Genomic DNA, 20,088 nt, shown 5'->3' with positions numbered 1-20,088 from the left:
TTGTGGAACTGTCACTTAAGTTTCTCCTTTAAAAAGAAAAAGAGATTTTGTGTTTGTTTTTAAGCAAGGTATCTCTTAATGCAGCCTCAAGTTGAGTAAGTTTTCTTGGTCTGACTTTGTACTGTTAAATCATCTTGAGTTTTTAGTCTACAAACACCACACACCCTGCAACCCCACCAAATCTTTTTCAGAGAAACTTTTGTCTAATGAGACCTTGTCCATCTTGTACTTAGGATGTCAGTTTTTTTAACTCCAGTATAAGATTTTACACTTAGCTTCTCTTAGATTAGTGAATTCAGCCCAGTGCTCTAGCCCAGGATACCTTTTGAGTTGTGGTCCCCTTTGGCAGACCAGTGAAGAAGCCTTTAGGCCTTTTGGAATCATATTTTGAAATGCCTAGGATTGCAAAGGAGATGAACTGTTTTAAAATAGAGTCCTCAAAATATTTTTATATAGTAGGTTTATGAACTTGAGGTTAATAACCCCTGCTCAAGTCCGTCAAGATCTTTTTGGATCCTGACTTCTCAACCAGAGTGGTAGCTGCCCTTCCTAGCTTTGGAGTAGCTGCAGATTTGATAAGGATTCAATCTATTCCTTTATCCGATTCGTGGGTTCAAATATGAACATGGCCAATCACCAAACCCCCTGGAGCCCTCCACTGGAGACCTGCCGAGGTGACAAGGTGAACTATTAATGATGGCTCTGTGAGTCCTGTCATTCAAGCAAGGCCGGATCCAGCCAACTGCACTCTTTTTAGCCCATCTTTCTGTCTTTTCCACAAGAACAGCATGGTCCACTTTGTTAAATATGTGCTAAAATGCAAGTCAAATACTCTTCCTTCATCACCCTCTCTACCAGTTTAATAAAGCTACCAACAGAGGCTATAACTTCAGTCTGACCTCAATCAGATTTGATGAAGCTGTGCTGGCTTTTTGTGACCACCACTTCCTTTTTTTTAATCATCTCTCTAAGTGCATCCTAGAAATGTCTTTGTAGAAAATTTCTCAAAGATAGGTATCCAGTGAGAACTCTGTATGAAAATGTGTGGTGGGGGGGGGGGGGGGAGGGTATAGGTATAGGTAGATGGACACACACATTCTCTTCTAAAATTACACTAAATTGCTAGGTTAAAAAAATGATTTTCAGTGGCAGATTGGTGAGTGCAGTGGAGAGACCCTGGGATTTATGATGGTGATTGTGACAGGCTTTGGGTGGAAAGGAAAAAAATCTTTAGAAATCCCACACTCAGCCTCAACCTGTTGGAAACTACAGGTGGACTGGACAAAAGCCAATCTGAGTAGATTATAGGCTTCATTCAGGTTTGGTACAGCTCAGAGTTGCAGGGAGTTGTGTGGTCCATTATTCTGTTAGGGAATTATTAAACACCTGCTGTGGCCATCCCCAGTTAGTGGTGTTCTTCAGGGTATACTAGTCCCTATTCTGTTGGAAGAGAGGAAACTTGAACATGAGAGACTCCGGAAGAGCAGAGCAAGTTACCAGCTTGAATAAAACCAAGTGCTCCGTTGGCTGGTGAGAGGCCACATGGACACAGAGTCAGCCTGTGGTCCTCCGGTCAGCAGGCTTGCTTTCAGACCTGACCTGTGTCTTCCTGTCTACTTTAAGAGAGAAAGGCAGAAATGAAGTTATTTCCATCCTTGTCCACAGCCTTCGAATGCTTCGCCCCTTCTAATTCCTTGAACTCTTGTTTGAAGACATAATCCTGTCTTTGTGCAGTCTAAGCTTTAATAGGACAGACACCCTGCCTAGAAGGTGGGATTGTATGTTCCAATGTTCACATGGCTCTGTGATCCCATGAAAATAGACAGTCTCTCTGACACTTCTATTGCTCATCAACACCTGAGCTGACCATCTAGTGAGGCTCCTTATGCATTCACCACAGGGGCTCTACCCATCGCCATGGGAGCTTTCCTAAAGATAGCACCCAAGCTTAAAACTGGCCATGGCTTAGCTGTGGTCTCGTTATGTGACCAGTCCACCTTTTATGTTCTGAATGGCAGCCTTTCCACCACTTCCCCTTCATAATTCCTTGTTTATAATATGGTGCAGTTTATTCACACCCACTTGGCACCTTCTGTTGCCCTTTGGGGGATACTCCTTTTTATTTCTTTGGAGCCCATAAGTGTTCTGTGTCTCATGGCATATACACAAATACTGGGTCTTTCTCTCAGGGAAAAGTTTGGGCTCATTAAGAGAACTTTGCAATTTCCAAAAAGCAGCCCAGCCTGCTGTCTTCAGTAAAATTCTAGACTCCACTCTTTGTATTGACTGTCCAGGATGTCTCAGATACGAGTAAAGTGCTGTAATTTAAAGCCTGCAAAGGATAGAATTGAGTGTGCTCTTAGTGTCTGTTTTTCATAAGCCAGTCATAGCACAAGGTTCTTAGCATTTCTTTGAACAAAGTCTGCCAGTAGATGTAAGAAAGTGTTGCTGAAAGGATAGCTGCATGTAAATTTTCAAGTTCTCTTTTGTTCAGTGATAGTTATCCATCTGTTCATGTATCTTATGTCTATTTTTCTTTATCTCCCCCAACCCCCAGTACAATATTTGTTGTGTTAAATTTGTGAAACTGGATTTCATAGTTTTATAGGAATTTAGCAACAATAAAAAATTATCAATTTTTATTTGTATTACATTTATACTTATTTTAATTGCCCATTGAAAATTGCATATTATTTGTAAATAATCCCTTGACTTACCCTCACCTCATTATTCCTAATGTTTTCACCCAATCATCTGCAAGCACTTAACTATTACTAACTCATTAATTCTCACAATACTCCTCTGAGGGGGGAGAGAGAGAGAGAGTGAGTGAGAGAGAGAGAGTGAGAGTTAAATAGTAGTTTTAGCCGCATTTCATAGCATCAGAAACAGGAACCAGTCAGTTACACAAGAAGCTGGTTAGGATAGAGAATGTGTATGACAGCTGAGCTGTTGGACTTGAGTAAGACTAAGACTTTGTTCTTTTTTAAAATAGGAAATTATGGTGGGTTCCGTATTTCAAGCTGAAATTCCAGTTGGCATTTGTAAATACAAGGAGAATGAAAAAGGTGAGTCATAGCATGAATAGTAAAGTAAGTTATGTGGATAAAGGTATTTTTTAAAAGACTTTAACTGTTTTCTGGTAAGTGTGAGATAAGATGGGAATTAGGGCAATCTCCTAAATTAATTGTTGTTGACTTATGAAATGTAACTAAGTTAGTAAGTAAGTAGTAAGTAAGATTGCAGTAAGTAAGAAGGTAGCCACTGTTTTTAATCTTTGACTATAGAATTCAAGAAAAAAAATGAAACAAGTTTTCCAATCATCTTTTTTTCTTCCTTGAAATTTAAATTGCAGTGAAAAATACATTTTTATTTTGCAATTCAGATTCAAAATGGATTCTTCATTTCAATAAAAACAATTAGGTTTTTTTCCTCCCTCAAAGTTTTCTTTAGAGAAATAAAAGTCAAAGCTATTAGAGGTTTATTAGCTACTTAGAAGCATTGAATGTTGCAGGAATTAACTGCTAAGAGATGTTTATGTTGCTGTAAACATGAAAGAATTATTTTGATGCTGTGAGCATAGGGTGATGTTGGATTTTAAATATTCTTTTGCTCCTGGTCATAGTTTCATCTCAAGATCTTTATAGCATTCTTGATACTCCTCTAGCAGAGATACCTGTCTTTATCAAAGAATACTAGCAGCGTTAATTGGCTGCATTTTAGGAGAGTCCCTAGAAGCCAGGCTGGTCTGTGGGTGTATTTGCCAGGACACAGCTGCCTGTCTCCTGCCTCCCCTCTATGATTTCACCTTCCCTCTCACTGGCTCCTGCAACATTCCCCACTGAAATCTGTTTAGCAACTTAGATGACTGGTCAGTTGACAAGTTTTATTGTGAAAAGGGTCAGCACACAGATAAGAATGTTTAAGTGCTTAGGTAAGTCTCACAGCATTAACAAACCATCTTGAACCTGTTACTTTTCTTCCCATCTATAAAGGAGGCAGCTCTGGCACTGCCTAATTTTCTCTCTCATGAAACCACCAGATTTTTTCATGTCCACATCTTAATCAGATTAAGTCACTGACCATAAAACAGTCATTCCCTGTGAGAGTATAGTGTTTGTACTAGGTAAGCTATTTTAAGACTGCTGAGTTTCTCGTAGCCCCCGGCAGGACCCATGCTAGTCTTTCTTGCAGGTTTACCATCTTGCGTGAAATCGGCCAGTTGTTAGTATGCTGTTAAAGCAGCCAGTGCTTTCATAATGATGTCATATATTGGCACATTAATATAGGTGTTCTATAAAATGGACATTCTAAGCCTCTCTGACTTCTCTGAGGTTTGGACGAGATCCTAACAGCTGATACAGGGCATTTGGGCTCCTCAGAGCAGTGTTCTGAGGGACGCTTGTCATCCCCATCTTACAGATGAGGAAATGGAGGTACAGGTGGACTCCAAACCCTAAGGTCCTTTCTAGGCTGAAAATTCTCTGGTTCTCTAAGACTTACCAGACTTGGTATATTTTCACCCATTTTGCAGGACATGCAGTTAACTACTCACACTCATTTAATTAGTTATTCCTTTTTAAGACTTATTGTAGAGTACGAGTTTTTATTATTATGTGTGTAGAGATTTCATGTGTTAGGTATAAACGCTGCTTCAATTTTGTAACCTTCGTAGTAAGCAGATTACAGAATTCTTGTAGTTGAGAAACGAGATCCCTTGGGGCAGCTATGTGGCGTGGTGAGTAGAACACCGGCCCTGGGGCCAGGAGGACCTGAGTTCAAATCTGACCTCAGACCCTTGACGCACTTACTACCTGTGTGACCTCGGGCAAGTCACTTAACCCCAATTGCCCTGCCTTCCCCCTCAAAAAAAAAAAAAGAAATGAGATCCCATAGAGCACAGTTGATTTCTGGTTATCCTATAATCTTAACATTTGTCATAGGTAAATGTTGTTTTGAAAGAAAAAAACTTTAAATCTTAGATAATTTAATCTAAATTTCTGACTTGGTTCTGGATTTCTAAAATAGCTTTTGTTCTTAAGAACTTAAAGCAGCCTTGTAAGTATTAAACTACTCATATTCTCTTTAGTCTTTGTTAATGTATAAATATACATGGGTTTTTATATCAGTTGGATTCTGTAGATTTTATCCATTTCTTCTATTGATTTGGATTGTTTCTTTTGGATTTTTAAAAAATATATTTTAAGTAATTGAGTAGATGGAGGAGGGCTGTCTATCAGCTCGAGTGGAATCATTGGGTCAAAAGATACAAAAAATTATTACTCTTGTCTTGTATCCTTGGGCTTCTTTTAATCAACAGTTCCACTGACTGGGTTCTTCCTGGTTTGAGAAGTCTGTGATTCTGACTCTCATGTGTCCATGTGATCATGGACAAATCACTTAAACCAGTTCACCCTCAATTTCCCCAAAATGAGAATAAAGTCACAGTTATTGGAATGGGAGTGGAAATCATTGCAGATATCCAAGTAGTTTCAATATGAATCTAATTATCAGGTCTTTTAGGGGTTTTTTTGTTTGTTTGTTTTTTCCACATCTGGACTTGTGATTTTCTTACTGTTGGCAAGTCCCATTGTGGAAAACTCCCTTCAGTGATGAAAATCCAAAGCTTATCTTTACACCCTTAGAGAAGGTTACATGGTCTTTTAAGAGGTCAGAGGACTTGCCCGCAGTTGTATATAGTTTGTGTGGTGTCAGAAGCAGAGATTGATCTCAGTTCTTTGTAACTTCAAGACCAGTTTCTATCCAAATGCCACACTGTTGTTCATAATCCACCATAGAATTTGTTAAATATGCATTTCTTTAGTTTCTAGTGAATATGCACATTTTTACCTTGTGCTGGTTTACAATCTATTATTCCCTTGTTTCTAAACTGTTTATCTCCCAGGAGATTTTGTAACTACATGATCCCATCTCACTCAACATTGTTTCACAATAACTGCATTTATATAACCAAATCCCACCATGAATTTGTAAAAGAATTGTTTTATTTCTGTTTACAACTTCATTCCTACAGAACTAACAGCTCCCAATAACTGTTTCATTTAACTTTTTCTTGGAAATTAGTTTCTGTGGAGGGTATACACGCAGACGATGATTTTGAAGGATATTATAAATGAACATTTCAGAAAAGTTTGTGGCTCAGGAAGCTTTCTCCTTTGTAGCCTCTGAAATAGGACCAATACAGTGGCATGGAGATGGTGTTGCCTAGTAAATATTTGTTGGAAGACTCCCTCCATCTTCATAAGAAAATTGTAAATTAGATGCCATGAGATTACAGACTTTCGGAGTTCATTGCGGGGCCTGGGATCATTTAGTCCAACTTGTACCTGAACAGTATCTCCTCTACAGCGTAACTAACAAGTGATTGCCCCACCCCTACCCTGTCTGAAGACCTGGGGTGGGGGGGAATAGCCTGAGGCAGTCACTTTGTCTTTGTACATTTCCCCCATTCTGCCCCTGCAGTGACAGCCTTTCAGCATCACATTCTCCTGTTTTCCCTCCCCTATCTTTACTAGTTCTTTCTCATGATTGTCATGTTGCATGGTCTCATTCTTGGTGCCTTTTTTTAAGACATACTCTTGAGCTTCTCAGTGATCTTTCTAAAATGTGTCCTGACCAGAGGAGATCCATACAGAGAATCTATTGCTTTCCTGGTTCTAGAGATTATATCTGTTTTCATGTCTCCTAAGAGTGCATTATCCTTTGGGGCTGCCATGTTGTACTCTTGACTCCTGCTAAGTGGCCACTGAAACCCCCTTTTTCAGACAAAGCGCTCTTTTAACTGTATGTCTCCCATCTTGTACTTGTGTCTCCATATCTCCTCTATCTTATACTTGTGTCTCCATATCTCTGTGAAGGACATCCTTGAGATTGGAGTAGAAACCTTGACATTTGTCTCTTTGAACCTAATTTTATTAAATTAAGCCTATGGTCCTAGCCTATTGAGATTTGTTTTTTGATTGACTCTGTCTTCAGTTTGTTAGCTAGCCTTCCCAAGTGTTTGTCATTTGCATGTTTGATAAGCATGCATCCATAGTTTTATTCAAGTCATTGATAAAAGTGCTCAGTAGCACAACTTTGAGTTTGGATTCTTGGAACTGCCAAGCAGCTTTCTAAGCCATTAATGGTTACTCTTTGGATCTTAGACTTAGCTAATTTCAGATCCACCTAATTGTACTATTGTCAGTGTTCATTCATCTATCCCACAAAACCTAGTGGGAAGTACTTTGCTAATAGCTGGGTAAGTTAAATCTTTGGCCCTTGACTTCTCCATGAAGCTTTGCTGGTTCCTTAGGATTACACCTTCCCTTTTCTTAATGTTCTTTACTCTTCCCTTTACTAACGTTTGCTAGAATTTTGCCAAGAATTGAAGTCACACTCACTGTCCCATAGTTCATTGATGTCTTCTCTTCCCTTTTCCAAAATTTCAACAAAAGTTGGCACTCTTTTTTACCCAGCAACACTCTGCTGTTCTCCTTTATTTTTGGCAGAGCACTGGCTAGGCCTTACTACTCTAGAATATCGTTCATCTGAGCATGTTGACCTAAACTCAATCTGGTTAGCTAGGCTCTTGGTTAATATTCTTCCTTTTTCTCTTTCATTTCACTTCTAGCTATATTTGTTCTGTGTTTTCTGCTCTAAAAGATCATTGAATGAGTCAGTTCAGTAAATATTTTTAAGCACCCTCCCTATGAAAGTCATTTTACCAGATTGTAATGAGGCCAACCCAGGGCACTTACTTTCTCCTGGAATGGAAGAGCAGCCAGCATAAGCCTTTTGACATAATTGATCTCACTTGATTCTGTTCAGTCCCTTTAAGGTCAGTGCTGTTCTTCCCATTGGACAGATGAGAATTCAGCAGCTGACAATTCTGAGGGCTTGGGTTTCCTTCCCAGGCTCACCCAGCTGCCAAGGGCACCTGGCAGGATTTGAACTGACTCCCAGTCAGGTGTTCTTTGCGCTTTCAAGGTGACAGACTTGGGGGCAGCCCAGGGCAGATTAAAATGTAATTGGGAAATGTTAAAATAGTAAAATAGAGTGAAACACAGCTCAAGTTAATGTGTGGTTTTCTAAGTCAGTATGCGGCTGTGGCTGCAGCGATCTGTTTCTATTGGAGTTTCACACCAAGGCTCTGCACTGTGATGACTTTTGCTACTAGTCTCTTTCTTACTATATTATCATCCCATTCTGCCAAAGCAGCAATTCTGTCTTTTCTTTCATACTCCTGTTGTCCCCCACTATTGCTTTAAAAATACTTTATTATCCTTAGTGTTCTGCAAATTCTAATCCTTAATGCTTCTGATGCTTTCCTTAGACATGAGACTTTTCTTTTATCCCGTTAACCAGCCTTGTGTCTATCATAAATCTAAGTTACTTGATGAGTTCTCCCTATCTGCATCGTTGCTGTTAGACGATTCCTTTCTTCCTCATCAAAATTATTCTCCTTTATATCTTAAGGATCTTACTCTTTTTTAATATTTAATTTATTTAATATATTTAGTCTTCAGCATTGATTTTCACAAGAGTTTGAATTACAAATTTTCTCCCCATTTCTACCCTCCCGCCCACTCCAAGATGGCATATATTCTGTTTGCCCCATTCCCCAGTCAGCCCTCCCATCTGTCACCCCACTCCCTTCCCATCCCCCTTTCCCTTCTTCTCTTGTAGGGCAAGATAAATTTCTGTGCCCCATTGCCGGTGTATCTTATTTCCTAGTTGCATGCAAAAACTTTTTTTTTTGTTTTTGAACATCTGTTTTTAAAACTTTGAGTTCCAAATTCTCTCCCCTCTTCCCTCCTTGCCCACCCTCCCTAAGAAGGGAAGCAATTCAACATAGGCCACATGCGTATCATTATGTAAGACCCTTCCACAATACTCATGTTGTGAAAGATTAACTATGTTTTGCTCCTTCCTAACCTATCCCCCTTTATTGAATTTTCTCCCTTGACCCTGTCCCTTTTTGAAAGTGTTTGTTTTTGATTACCTCCTCCCCCTGTCTGCCCTCCCTTCTGTCATCCCCCTTTTTTATCTTCTTCCTCCTTCTTTCCTGTGGGGTAAGATACCAACTGAGTGTGTATGGTATTCCCTCCTCAGGTCAAATCCAATGAGAGCAAAATTTACTCATTCCTCCTCACCTGCCCCCTCTTCCCTTCCTACACAACCGCTTTTTCTTGCCACTTTTATGCAAGATAATTTACCCCATTCTATCCCTCCCTTCCTCCCTCTCTCAATATATTCCTCTCTTATCCCTTAATTTGATTTTTTTTTTAGATATCATCCCTTCATATTGAACTCTCCCTGTGCCCTCTGTCTATATATATACACACCTACATATACACATACATAGACACACATATGTATATGTATGCATACGCATATATATATGCATATTCCTTTCAGCTACTATAATACTGAGGTCTCATGAATCATACACATCTTTCCATGTAGGAATGTAAAGAAAACAGTTCAACTTTAGTAAGTCCCTTGTGATTTCTCTTTCTTGTTTACCTTTTCATGCTTTTCTTGATTCTTGTGTTTGAAAGTCATATTTTCCATTCAGCTCTGGTCTTTTCACTGAGAAAGCTTGAAAGTCCTCTATTTTATTGAAAATCCATATTTTGCCTTGGAGCATGATACTCAGTTTTGCTTGGTAGGTGATTCTTGGTTTTAATCCTAGCTCCATTGACCTGCGGAATATCGTATTCCAAGCCCTTCGGTCCCTTAATGTGGAAGCTGCTAGATCTTGTGTTATCCTGATTGTGTTTCCACAGTACTCAAATTGTTTCTTTCTGGCTGCTTGCAGTATTTTCTCCTTGACCTGGGAGCTCTGGAATTTGGGGACAGTATTCCTAGGAGTTTTCTTTTTGGGATCTATTTGAGGAGGCGATGGGTAGATTCTTTCAATTTCTATTTTGCCCTGTGGCTCTAGAATATCAGGGCAGTTCTCCTTGATAATTTCTTGAAAGATGATATCTAGGCTCTTTCAGGTAGTGCAGTAATTTTTAAATTATCTCTCATGGATCTATTTTCCAGGTCATTGGTTTTTCCAGTGAGATATTTCACATTGTCTTCCATTTTTTCATTCCTTTGGTTCTGTTTTACAATATCATGATTTCTTATAAAGTCACTAGCTTCTACTTGCTCCAATGCAATTTTTAAGGTAGTATTTTCTTCAGTGGTCTTTTGAACCTCCTTTTCCATTTGGCTAAATCTGCCTTTCAAGGAATTCTTTTCCTCATTGGCTTTTTGGAGCTCTTTTGACATTTGGGTTAGTCTATTTTTTAAGGTGTTATTTTCTTCAGTATTTTTTTGGGTCTCCTTTAGCAAGTCATTGACTCGTTTTTCATGGTTTTCCTGCATCACTCTCGTTTCTTTTCCCAATTTTTCCTCTACTTCTCTAACTTGCTTTTCCAAATCCTTTTTGAGCTCTTCTATGGCCTGAGACCAGTTCATGTTTTTCTTGGAGGCTTTTGTTGTAGGCTCTTTGACTTTGTTGACTTCTTCTGGCTATATGTTTTGGTCTTCTTTGTCACCAAAGAAAGATTCCAAAGTCTGAGTCTGAATCTGAGTCTGTTTTTGCTGCCTGGCCATGTTCCCAGTCAACTACTTGACCCTTGAGTTTGTTGTCAGGGTATAAGTGCTTGTAGAGTAGAGAGTACTTTGTCCCAAGCTTGCGGGGCTGCGCTGTTGTTTTCAGAGCTTTTTCTGCACAGCAAGCTCTGCCACACCAGTGTTCCTCCTCCCCCAAGAACCACCAACCCAGACTGCGACTCCAATCTGAGCAGGCTCTGCACTCCTGCTCTGATCTGCCACTTCATTCCTCCCACCAGGTGGTCCTGGGGCTGGAAGCAACTACAGCTGTAGCTCTGTAGCTGCCCAACCTCCGCTGCCCCTGGGGCGGCGGCCGAGCCGCAAACTCCCTGTCCCCAGCAGCTTTTCCCACTAGCCTTCTCTGTTGTCTTTGGTGTTTATGGGTTGAGAAGTCTGGTAACTGCCACAGCTCACTGATTCAGGGCACTAGGGCCTGTTCTGCCTGGCTCCTGGTCTGGTTGGTCCTGCCACCGCCCATGCTGAGCTCTGCTCCCCTCTGCCCTGAGCATGATAGATCTCATCCAGGAACCATCCAGGCTGTCCTGGGCTGGGTCCCTGCTTCTCTCTGCTATTTTGTGGGTTCTGCAGTTCTAGAATTTGTTCAGAGCCTTTTTTTTATAGGTTTTTGGAGGGACCTGGGGGGGGAGCTCATGGAAGTCCCTGCTTTCCAGCCGCCATCTTCAAGAATCTTACTCTTAACAGCATTCTGTTACAATTAGAGTATTCTTGGTTTGTTGAAACAATATGTATACATATAAACAGGTTCAAAAGTCTATACAAAGTAAATATTGGTTACAGAACCGTGGTTGAGGATGAGATCTGCAAATTTGAATAGAAGAGGGAAATGAACATTAGTGATGCCTAGTGCAGTTGTATCTTAGGTGTTTGGTTCTAACTTCTAAAGTCAGACGTGGAGAGGAAATTGTGGTTAGTCAGAACTACTCTTGAAAGAGCCTTAAATCATCCATACACTATAAGGCTGCAATATTTAAACAGTGGAGAGAAGTGAGTCCAGTAAAGATTCAGCATCCAGCCAGCCAGTCAGAACTGTCACTCAGCACCCTTCCACTCACTCAAGGTTCTCTGAGTATAGGGTGTTAGAGTACAAATTCTGATAGGTTCAACCAAATTGAAAAGCTTTAGACCAGGAGACTGAGAACTGTGTGGGTCAATTGTCTGTAAAGTTTTGAGAAGGGCATTATTTACTCTCAGATATGTGAGAAGGTTTGTCCCCAGATAGTCACTGTTTTTAGCTGTATAGCTCAGAGTTCAAATTAAGCTAAACTGAGGAGATACTTTGTCAAAATAACTGGCACTTACGAAAGAATAAACCATTAAGACACTAGTGAGGAAGATAGAAGATTCCTAAGAGAAAATGCCTGGTCTGCTTCCCTTATAACCAAGAGACCCAGAGTGCAGGTTAGCAGTTTGAAGGGTGAGGATGTTATGCCCACTGCCCCATTGAAGGAGTGAGATGGGAGTTGGTGTTCTCTTAGCCTTGGGTCCCATGTTTCTTCCATAAATTGTTCCCATCCTCATAGCCAAATCAGTACTCCTCAAGCATGGATTCAACTCTGATGTTTCCTTGGGCTCCCTCATGCCAGGATAAAAGAAGAGCTTTTCAGGCCTTTAAACCCTGTCTCTCTTCCCAAACAGATGGGGTTATGCCCCTGCAGGTACTTAGCCACATTCCAGCCCAGCTGGCCTGCCTGCTTGCTGTTCCCTGTTCCATTTCCAGATCATCCTCACAACAGTAATGACAGCCAGCATTTATGTACCGCTTTAAGTTTTGCAAAGGTCTTTGCACATCTGTCTCATGTGACCCTCACAACAGCTGTGGAGGAAGATCCTGCTCCAATGCCCACTTTACAAATGAAGAAACTGAAACTGAATGTTTACCCTGTAGGGTCACACAGTTAAGGAGTGAGGTTTGAACATGGGTCTTCTTGGCTCCAGGTCCAGGACTTAAGGCCACCTCTGGGAGCTCCTGGCTTTCTTCAAGGCTTAGATCAGGTTCTGTTTCCTAAAGAAGGCTTCTCCTGATCCCCTCCCTTGTTAATACTCTCCTGCCCACCCCCAGGTAGTTTGTATTTCCTTTACTTTGTATGTGTTTTTCCTTGCCAGTAGAGTGAGGACCAGTTGCTTTCTGCCTTTGTATCTTGGGTACCTAGCACACACAGCCAGAGGTAGAAGTGGTGCTTAATAAATGTCTGTTAAATTCAATTCAGTTAAAAACACTTAAGAAGAATAATATGCCTTGCTGAGCAAGTGAGAAAGACTCTGCATGATTCAGATGAATTCACTTCACACACTGGACCAGCTCAGTGTATAGCCATAGACTCCGCCTCACTTGAGAGTCCCCAGGTAGATAGCATTGGTTGCAAGGGGAGCCAGACAATAGATTTCTTAGGAATGTTATCATCTCTTCCATCAGGGTTTGATGTCTTACTCTTTTGGTAAGTGTCAGTTACATTTAGTATACAATCAAAAGTAAAAATAATTTGGAAATTCCTGGAACCAGGAAGGCACTGTGGGAAGGTAGTGGGGTAGCAGTGGCCCTTAGTTAAGTTCCAATTACATGATCATCATCATTATTATAAAATAACCACGTGGTTTAATTTTTTGTTTTTTCATCATGCACTTTGAGTTGATTAAACTACGGGCTTTAAGAACAGCTGTAGTCACTGATTTCAGTTGGGTGGGAAAGCAAAACAAACTTTGTAGATACAAATAAGATAGTTCCATTTAGGAGTGCCCTCAAGATTGTCCTGGAAGGTTAGAAAACCAATGGAGGTCACTGAGGAGTTTCATTGAGGAAATAGCGCTAGAGTTACATTTGAAGGAGAAGAATAATCTCATTTGGGAGCTGTGCAAAGGAAGGTCATTCTACACTAGTAAGACAGCTTAGAAAATGACATGGAGACAAAAAGGCAAGTCATTGCCTATAGCATTCAGTGGGAAATTGATGATCAGGCCACTGCCTGGAAATGGACGGCTTGATAACGAGAACCAGTGACAAAGGATGCAGGAACTCAACTCTTATTTTGATTCTCTTTTCTCTGCCAGTGTCTTAGGACTAGAAAGGATAGAAGAAAAATAGGTAATAGGAAGCTGAGAGTAAGGACACCTAACTACCTTTGATGAGTTCAGTCTGGGCTCCATTGATGTTTTGAATGTTTTTTTCATCATGTTGCAGTGGAAAAGGTCACTGATGGGGGGAGGGGTGTGTTGAGGTAAAAGAATGATGGAGAAGAGTTGGCTGCATTTAGAAAGAAGCAGAAATGGAGTAGAAGAAGGCCATGATTAGACTGGAAAGAACTTCCCAAGTTCCTGTGCCACTGCTCAGGTTATAGACAGCCAGGATGGGGTCCTGAAATGAGTACAGAGAAGTGGGATACCCCTGCTTCTAATGCACTAATCCAAAAATAGCTCTGGGAATTGGGAATGGAAGCAGGTGTAGCCCAGAAGGATGTAACAGGGTGAGGTAGGTACAGGAATCCGTCACTGGTTTTTGTTTTTTTTTTTTGAGAATCAGTTATTTTTCTATTTTATGTCTCACTGCTTTAGTGTATGAAAATGATGACCAGCTTCTGTGGAACCCTGATTACTTATTGGAAGATAAAGTGATTGAATTTCTTAATGAAGCATCCAGACGAACAGGAGATGAAAAAGGGGTAGAAGCAATTCCTGAAGGTTGTCACATAAAAGACAACGAGCAGGTACATGAATAACTCTTAATTAATGAAGTCCCCCTCCCTTCCCAGGAATCTCATTGTCAGCTATTAAATGTGTTTTTGTCCTTTGCAGTTTTTGTTTTAAGTATACAACAGTTACAGAATCAAACAGCGCTCGACTGGAGCCGAGAATTGGAATCATCGACCTAGGACTCTGCCTGTTGGGATAATATCCCCTCGAGTAGATTGCTAAAACTAAGATGAGCGATGGTTTAGGTGGAATAGACGTAGAAGTGGTGTCAAGTTTGGGGGGTGCATCTTGTTTTGATCTTCATGTTAAAGGGATTTTTACTTGGAAAACAATGGGGTCAATCTAAGGATCCACAAAGCACCCTGCTGCACATAAGGTGGTGCTGATCCGGAATATGAGTGCTCGAGTGCATATGGTGTGTTCTCCAGATAATCATATTTACCCTTTAAATCACTGAGCTCTTCTGGTTCAGTCTTGTATCATTCTTAATGAAGTCATACTTCAAACTCAGTGCCTTATTCAGAGTAGGTGCTTAATTAATGTGCGTGAGTATATACATTCATTGATAAGAATATGTAAAACAAAAAGTGGTTGATATCTCCATGGTTGTTTTTGATCCCTAGCTGTAATTCACAATTAGAGTAGGGCCCTTCTCACATTGAAATGCCCTCTACCCACAGGATGAGCCTCTCACCTCTCACCTTAAGAAAGTGCCCATGTAAGGGTCAGGGTGTTCCAGGTGTTCAGCTCCAGTGTGCCAGAAGAAAGACTTAATCTGAGGAGACCTTCCAGCCCTGCACTGTGTTGGGGGAATATCTCTCATTTGACTTTTGATGATTCTGCTTCACTTCGCTGAACTTTCAAGTGAAGGATGGATAACAGAAAGAAAAGCCAGTAAAACTCTAGTCAGTTTGGTCCCTTGTTGTTCTGTCAGCTCCTGCCCCCAGCTTGCTAGCTGGAATGAGTCTTCACTACCATTCTAACTGGTTTTAGCGAACATTCTACTTTTTGACACGTTGAAAAGTTTTGCTAACAATCTAAATGTAGCCAAAGATTTCAGAGATTCCCAGCGCCATCTTGCTTTGAACTCTTTCCCAGGATAGGAACGCTCAACCTCGTTTCTCCTTCTTGGCTTTCACAAAAAGTATTGCTCTGAATACTGTGATATTGGACTTTTATTTGTAACTTTGACTTCCTTTTTGTATATGATCATTGTTGAGATTACTGGGTCAAAGGGAACTGTATTAATGCTTTGCTCAAGTCAAGGAGATCTATTTCTCCAGCATTTTCCTATTTTGTAACCTATAATTCTCACCCCCATCACAGAAGAAAATAAGATAACTCTGGCCTGAGCTGTCCTTGATGAAGCTGAGCCGGTCCTTGGTAATCCCTACTTCCTTTTTTTTCGGTGTTTCTATAATTATCAGCTCTAGAATTTTACTGGGATTCACACTCAAGCTCAGTGACCTCTGGTTTGCAGACTCCATTCTGGTCATGGGCCTTTGTTTTTGTTTTAGAATGATTACTGGACATCTAATTAGAGGTGTCTGAAAGGAAGTTAAAGATGGGAGGTCAGCAAGGAGTTTGGGGCCAGAAAGGGGAGATTTGAGAATCATTCGTGTAGAGAAGGTAATTAACTCCAGGGGAGCTGGTGAGATCACCAAGTAGAAAAGGATCTAGTCTAGGAGACTGAAAGGAAGTGGTCAGATAGGAGAATCTGGAGAGAGGTGTGTCCCCAAAACCTAGAGACAAAAAAATATCCGAGAGGAGAGGTTAACAGTGTCCAAGGCTTCTGAGAGGTCCAGGAGAATGAAAATTGAGAAAAGGCCATTGGATTTGGTAAGTAAGAGATCACTGGTAAGGTTGGTGGAATGATGAAATCGACAGACAGATTGTCAGGGGCTGAGAAGAAAGGGAGAGGAGAGACAGAGATCTCTACTGTGGCCTTTCCAGGGAGAGAAGCCACAAAGGGCAGAAGAGACATAGGTTCATAGTTAGTGGGACAGAAGAATCAAGGAAAGGTTTTTCAATTTCCCTAGGCTGACCTGGGTTGGAAAAATGACTCACTGTAATATTTTTTTCTTTAACTTCCCCATTAGGGTTTAGTCTAATAAACTTTCTGGTTTTGTTGGATGGGTGGCTGTAGCTCACTGTCCTTTCTTGTCCTTCTATTTTCTGTTGATATCCTTTTAAAATTTTTTGTTAAGATCTCTCCGTATCCATATCAGGCTTTGAGACAATCCCCCCCTTTGCCTGGAATGTAATTGTTTCTCCTGACACAGTGCTGTTGTTCAGTGGAATTGTCTCTCTTTCTGACTCACAGTTTTATTCTGGAGAGCTGCCCACCCTTCCAGGCCTGCCTGTCCTCTGTAGAATTTTAATCCATTGCATCATACCCTGTCCTTTCTTTGGACTCTTTGAAAACCTTTCTCCAAAAATCTCATCCTCCATATGTGCCTGGCCTTCCTCTCTCCCAGACACAAAGGCTGAGCTGAAGTTGGCCTTTCTCCCCAAGGTTCCAGTTACTTCTGCACTATTAACTAGTTCCTTCTTCTGGTGATAATCAGGTCTTGAAGAGCCTGTTGGCTCCTCTGACTTTTGAAGGATGAAATGTATCATTAAGATGGGGCAAACCTGCTTGACTTTCATCAGCAAGACTTCTGGGAGCCACCCGCATAACCCAAGTTTTCATTGCTTGTTTCTATCCTGCCATTTGGGATGCAGCTGCTTTTGTTTCTATGATTATGTGTCCTCCCTACACACTCTGTACCCTTCTTTCCCTCTCTGGCTCCTTCCCTCAGACAGCCTACCTGGTTATGTCTGCCCTGCCTTTATTGCTTACTTTTTAATATTTCCTGTTCTTTAAAAAGAACTGGATTCTAGTCCCAAGGCCTATGCCACCAGGTTTCTAATACCTCTGAGGCCTTATTTGCCTCTTCATGTCATGTCTTTAGTTCTTTGTTGTTGTCCAGGCCCTCTCCATTTATATATAGCACTCTGGGACCAGAGGCTTTGTGTACTGACTTCTTTCCTAGATTTTATCTCCTGTAGTTCTTGTTGAGTTGTTTCAGTTGTGTCTGACTCTTTGTGACCCCATTTAACCTCCTGTGACCTTCTAATTTAGGCCATCCTATTTTGAAGTGTAGATAAAGTCCTTGGAAGCAGGCTGAGCCTCAGCATCAGCAGACCAGCTTCTTGGCTATGGTATCCATGGACAAAGACAATTACAGAAGGGTCCCATGAGCCCTGTGGATCTTAGACAGACTACTTTGGTTGCTTCACTGATGGCAATACAGTAGTTTCAATAACATTTATAAACTTCAGCTTAGCTTTTGGTGGTCTCTATGTGGGCTCCCTGTCCGGTGTCTAGCAAATGGACGCACTCTTTGTTGGGGTCCTTCTTTGTACTGATCGTGACATTCTTACCCTAACGGAAACCCCACAGGAGACAGAAGGAAGTTGAAGCCAAATGGAAGAAGGACTCACAGGCTCTCCTTGGAGATGCAGAGAGAAGGAGCAGACTTGGCCTGATTGTGCATCCAGAGGCAACAAGAAACATCATTCCTTTGGGCATTTGATTGTCTTACACTTGAGGGCCCATGATAAGAATTGGCAAAAAGACTGCCACTCAGATAATTGCTGTGTGTGCGCCAACATCAGTTGCTGACAATGGAAATGGAAATCAGCATATACTTGGATGTTCGATGACTGATGTGAAGGTGGGAATAGACAAGTTCAGTGAAAAACATGTTGGAAAGTATGTTTCAGAAGTCAGGAATGAGGAATAAGGCCCCAAAGACTGAACAGCTGCAGAGGTGCCTCACACCTACATCATGAATGCTTTCATAGCCAACACACAAAAGATGCCATAGACAACAAGCCTCAGATACGTCCTAGCTGTGTGACCCTGAACGAGTTACTTTGCCTTTGTCTGCCTAGGTTTCTTCATCAGTAAAATAGGGGTAAAAATAGGGAAATGGGCCCCTCTAACGTAAAATAAAGTCTCTTCTATTTAACTTTTTTTTCTTAGTCCAATAAGTTTATTTTTGAAAATGTACACAAAAATGTTGAACCATTTTATGCATCTTCAGCAGCTGGAGCCTCTCCACCCTTAGTGTTCCTGGTATATATCACTTGTGCTCTGTTTGGAAACCAGCTTAATCAGACCTTTACTAAGCAGTTCCTGGAGGGCTACTCGGGCTAGAGAACCCCTGATCTTCAGTCTCTCTGAGACTACTGCAGGGGTGATGAGTTTATAGGTGGGGACCTCCTTGCAGAGTTTGTCGTACGTTGCTTTGTCAAACAGAAACAGATTGTTGAGCTTGTCTCGAATTTTTCTTTTGGACCACTTCTTAGCTTTGCCCCCAGACTTGTTCATGGGATCTTTGTCCTTCTTGGCCAACTTGCCGGCATCTTTCTTCTTCTTATCGTCCTTGGGCGTCATGGTGAGGCTTCAAGGAACTCCTGGTGCTGCCGCCTCCAAGCTAAGATGTCAGACAGAAAGCCTATTTAACTTTTAAAGGCCTATACAACCTGGCCTCAAGGGAAATTATTCCCCCTGCCATCCGGTCACACTGGCCTTCTCTTTGGTCCTCAATCATGACCATCCATCTCCTGCCTCTGAGCCTTTGCCCTGGCTTTCTTCCAGGCCTGGAATGGAATTCCTCTTTTCCTTTAAGATTCAACTTGCATACCATCTTCTGCATGAAACTGATCCCCCAGCATGCTCCTTCCAAAGCTATCTTGTATTTGACTGCTTTGTATATATTTGCATTTATCAACATTATACTTATGCTGTATATATTTTACGTACTTGGGGTCTCCCTATTAGAATGTAAGCTCTAATCAGATCATTTCATTCTTTGTTCTTGTTTCCCCAATTTGCAAAGCACAGGTTCTTAATAAATAATTGTTGGCTAATTGATTGATTATGAATTGGTACAGTGATTCTGGAAAGAAAGTAATTTGTAGTTAAAGTAAAGTGACTAAAATGTCCACATCCTTTGACCCAAAGATTCCATTGCTAGACATATAACCCAATGAGATCATTGACCAAAAAACAGGACTTTATAGGCACCAAGATATTTATAGCAGCTCTTTTCATGGTAGCAAAGAACTTGGGACGGAGTCGATGTCAGTCACTTGGGGAATGGGTAAAAAATTGTGACACATGTGAATGTAAAGAAAGAAATTGTTCTATAAGAAACAATGAAGATGGTGAATTCAGAGAAGCCTGGGAAGACTTACATGAACTGATTCAAAGTGAATGAACCAAGAAAATTGAGACAATGACCACAGTAATATAAATGGAAAGAACACAGTAATCACAAACATTCAAAACTGAATCTTGGCCCCATAGAAGAGACAAGAGAAGGTAGCTTCCCTCATTGCTTTGCAAAGGTTGGGTCCATGAATGCAGAGGATTGCCGGTTTGTAGATTTTTTTATTCTTGTTCTCTTCTTTTTTATATTCTTCTGGAAAAGGGAGGAGAATGAGAACTAAGGAGGGCTAGATAATGTAAAAACAAAAGAGAACATGCTTTAAGAAAACTAAAGGAGCAAAGATGAAGAAAAAAGATATGGCATGCAATTAAAACAGCTCTTCAGTTGAACCAAGTATCAAAGTCAAAGAAGGAAGAAAGCACATAATCAGGCCCTCACATAATTTTGCAACAATTGCACATGGAAACTTAATAGATATAAATCAGTTTTTATAAGGAGGAAACCAAAAGAGCCGAAGAATCACCTCAGGCAACAAATACCTAATTCACCA

At 40.9% G+C, this 20,088-nt stretch overlaps 2 protein-coding genes across 4 annotated transcripts in view; one reads left to right on the top strand and one right to left on the bottom strand.

Annotated features, from left to right (window-relative positions):
* Positions 1–20,088, top strand: part of MIER1 (MIER1 transcriptional regulator) — a 70,244-nt gene that overhangs the window by 32,194 nt on the left and 17,962 nt on the right. For all 3 annotated transcript variants that reach the window (XM_036754449.1, XM_036754452.1, XM_036754451.1), the window contains 2 exons: positions 2,996–3,068; positions 14,179–14,330. In XM_036754449.1, coding sequence (XP_036610344.1) covers positions 2,996–3,068; positions 14,179–14,330 — 225 coding nt within the window. The remainder of the gene's footprint in view (positions 1–2,995; positions 3,069–14,178; positions 14,331–20,088) is intronic.
* LOC118846173 (40S ribosomal protein S25-like) lies at positions 18,428–18,760 on the bottom strand. Its single transcript, XM_036754453.1, has one exon. The coding sequence runs from the start codon at positions 18,758–18,760 to the stop codon at positions 18,428–18,430; it is 333 nt and encodes a 110-aa protein (XP_036610348.1).

Source organism: Trichosurus vulpecula, chromosome 4, assembly GCF_011100635.1.
Source record: "Trichosurus vulpecula isolate mTriVul1 chromosome 4, mTriVul1.pri, whole genome shotgun sequence".
Lineage (NCBI taxonomy): Eukaryota > Metazoa > Chordata > Mammalia > Diprotodontia > Phalangeridae > Trichosurus > Trichosurus vulpecula.
Note: the sequence above shows the minus strand (reverse complement) of the source record. Positions and strands in the feature narration are given on the sequence as shown.

Excerpts from the sequence above, each read along its gene's own strand:
- LOC118846173 (XM_036754453.1), bottom strand. The coding sequence starts at position 18,760 with ATGACGCCCAAGGACGATAAGAAGAAGAAAGATGCCGGCAAGTTGGCC.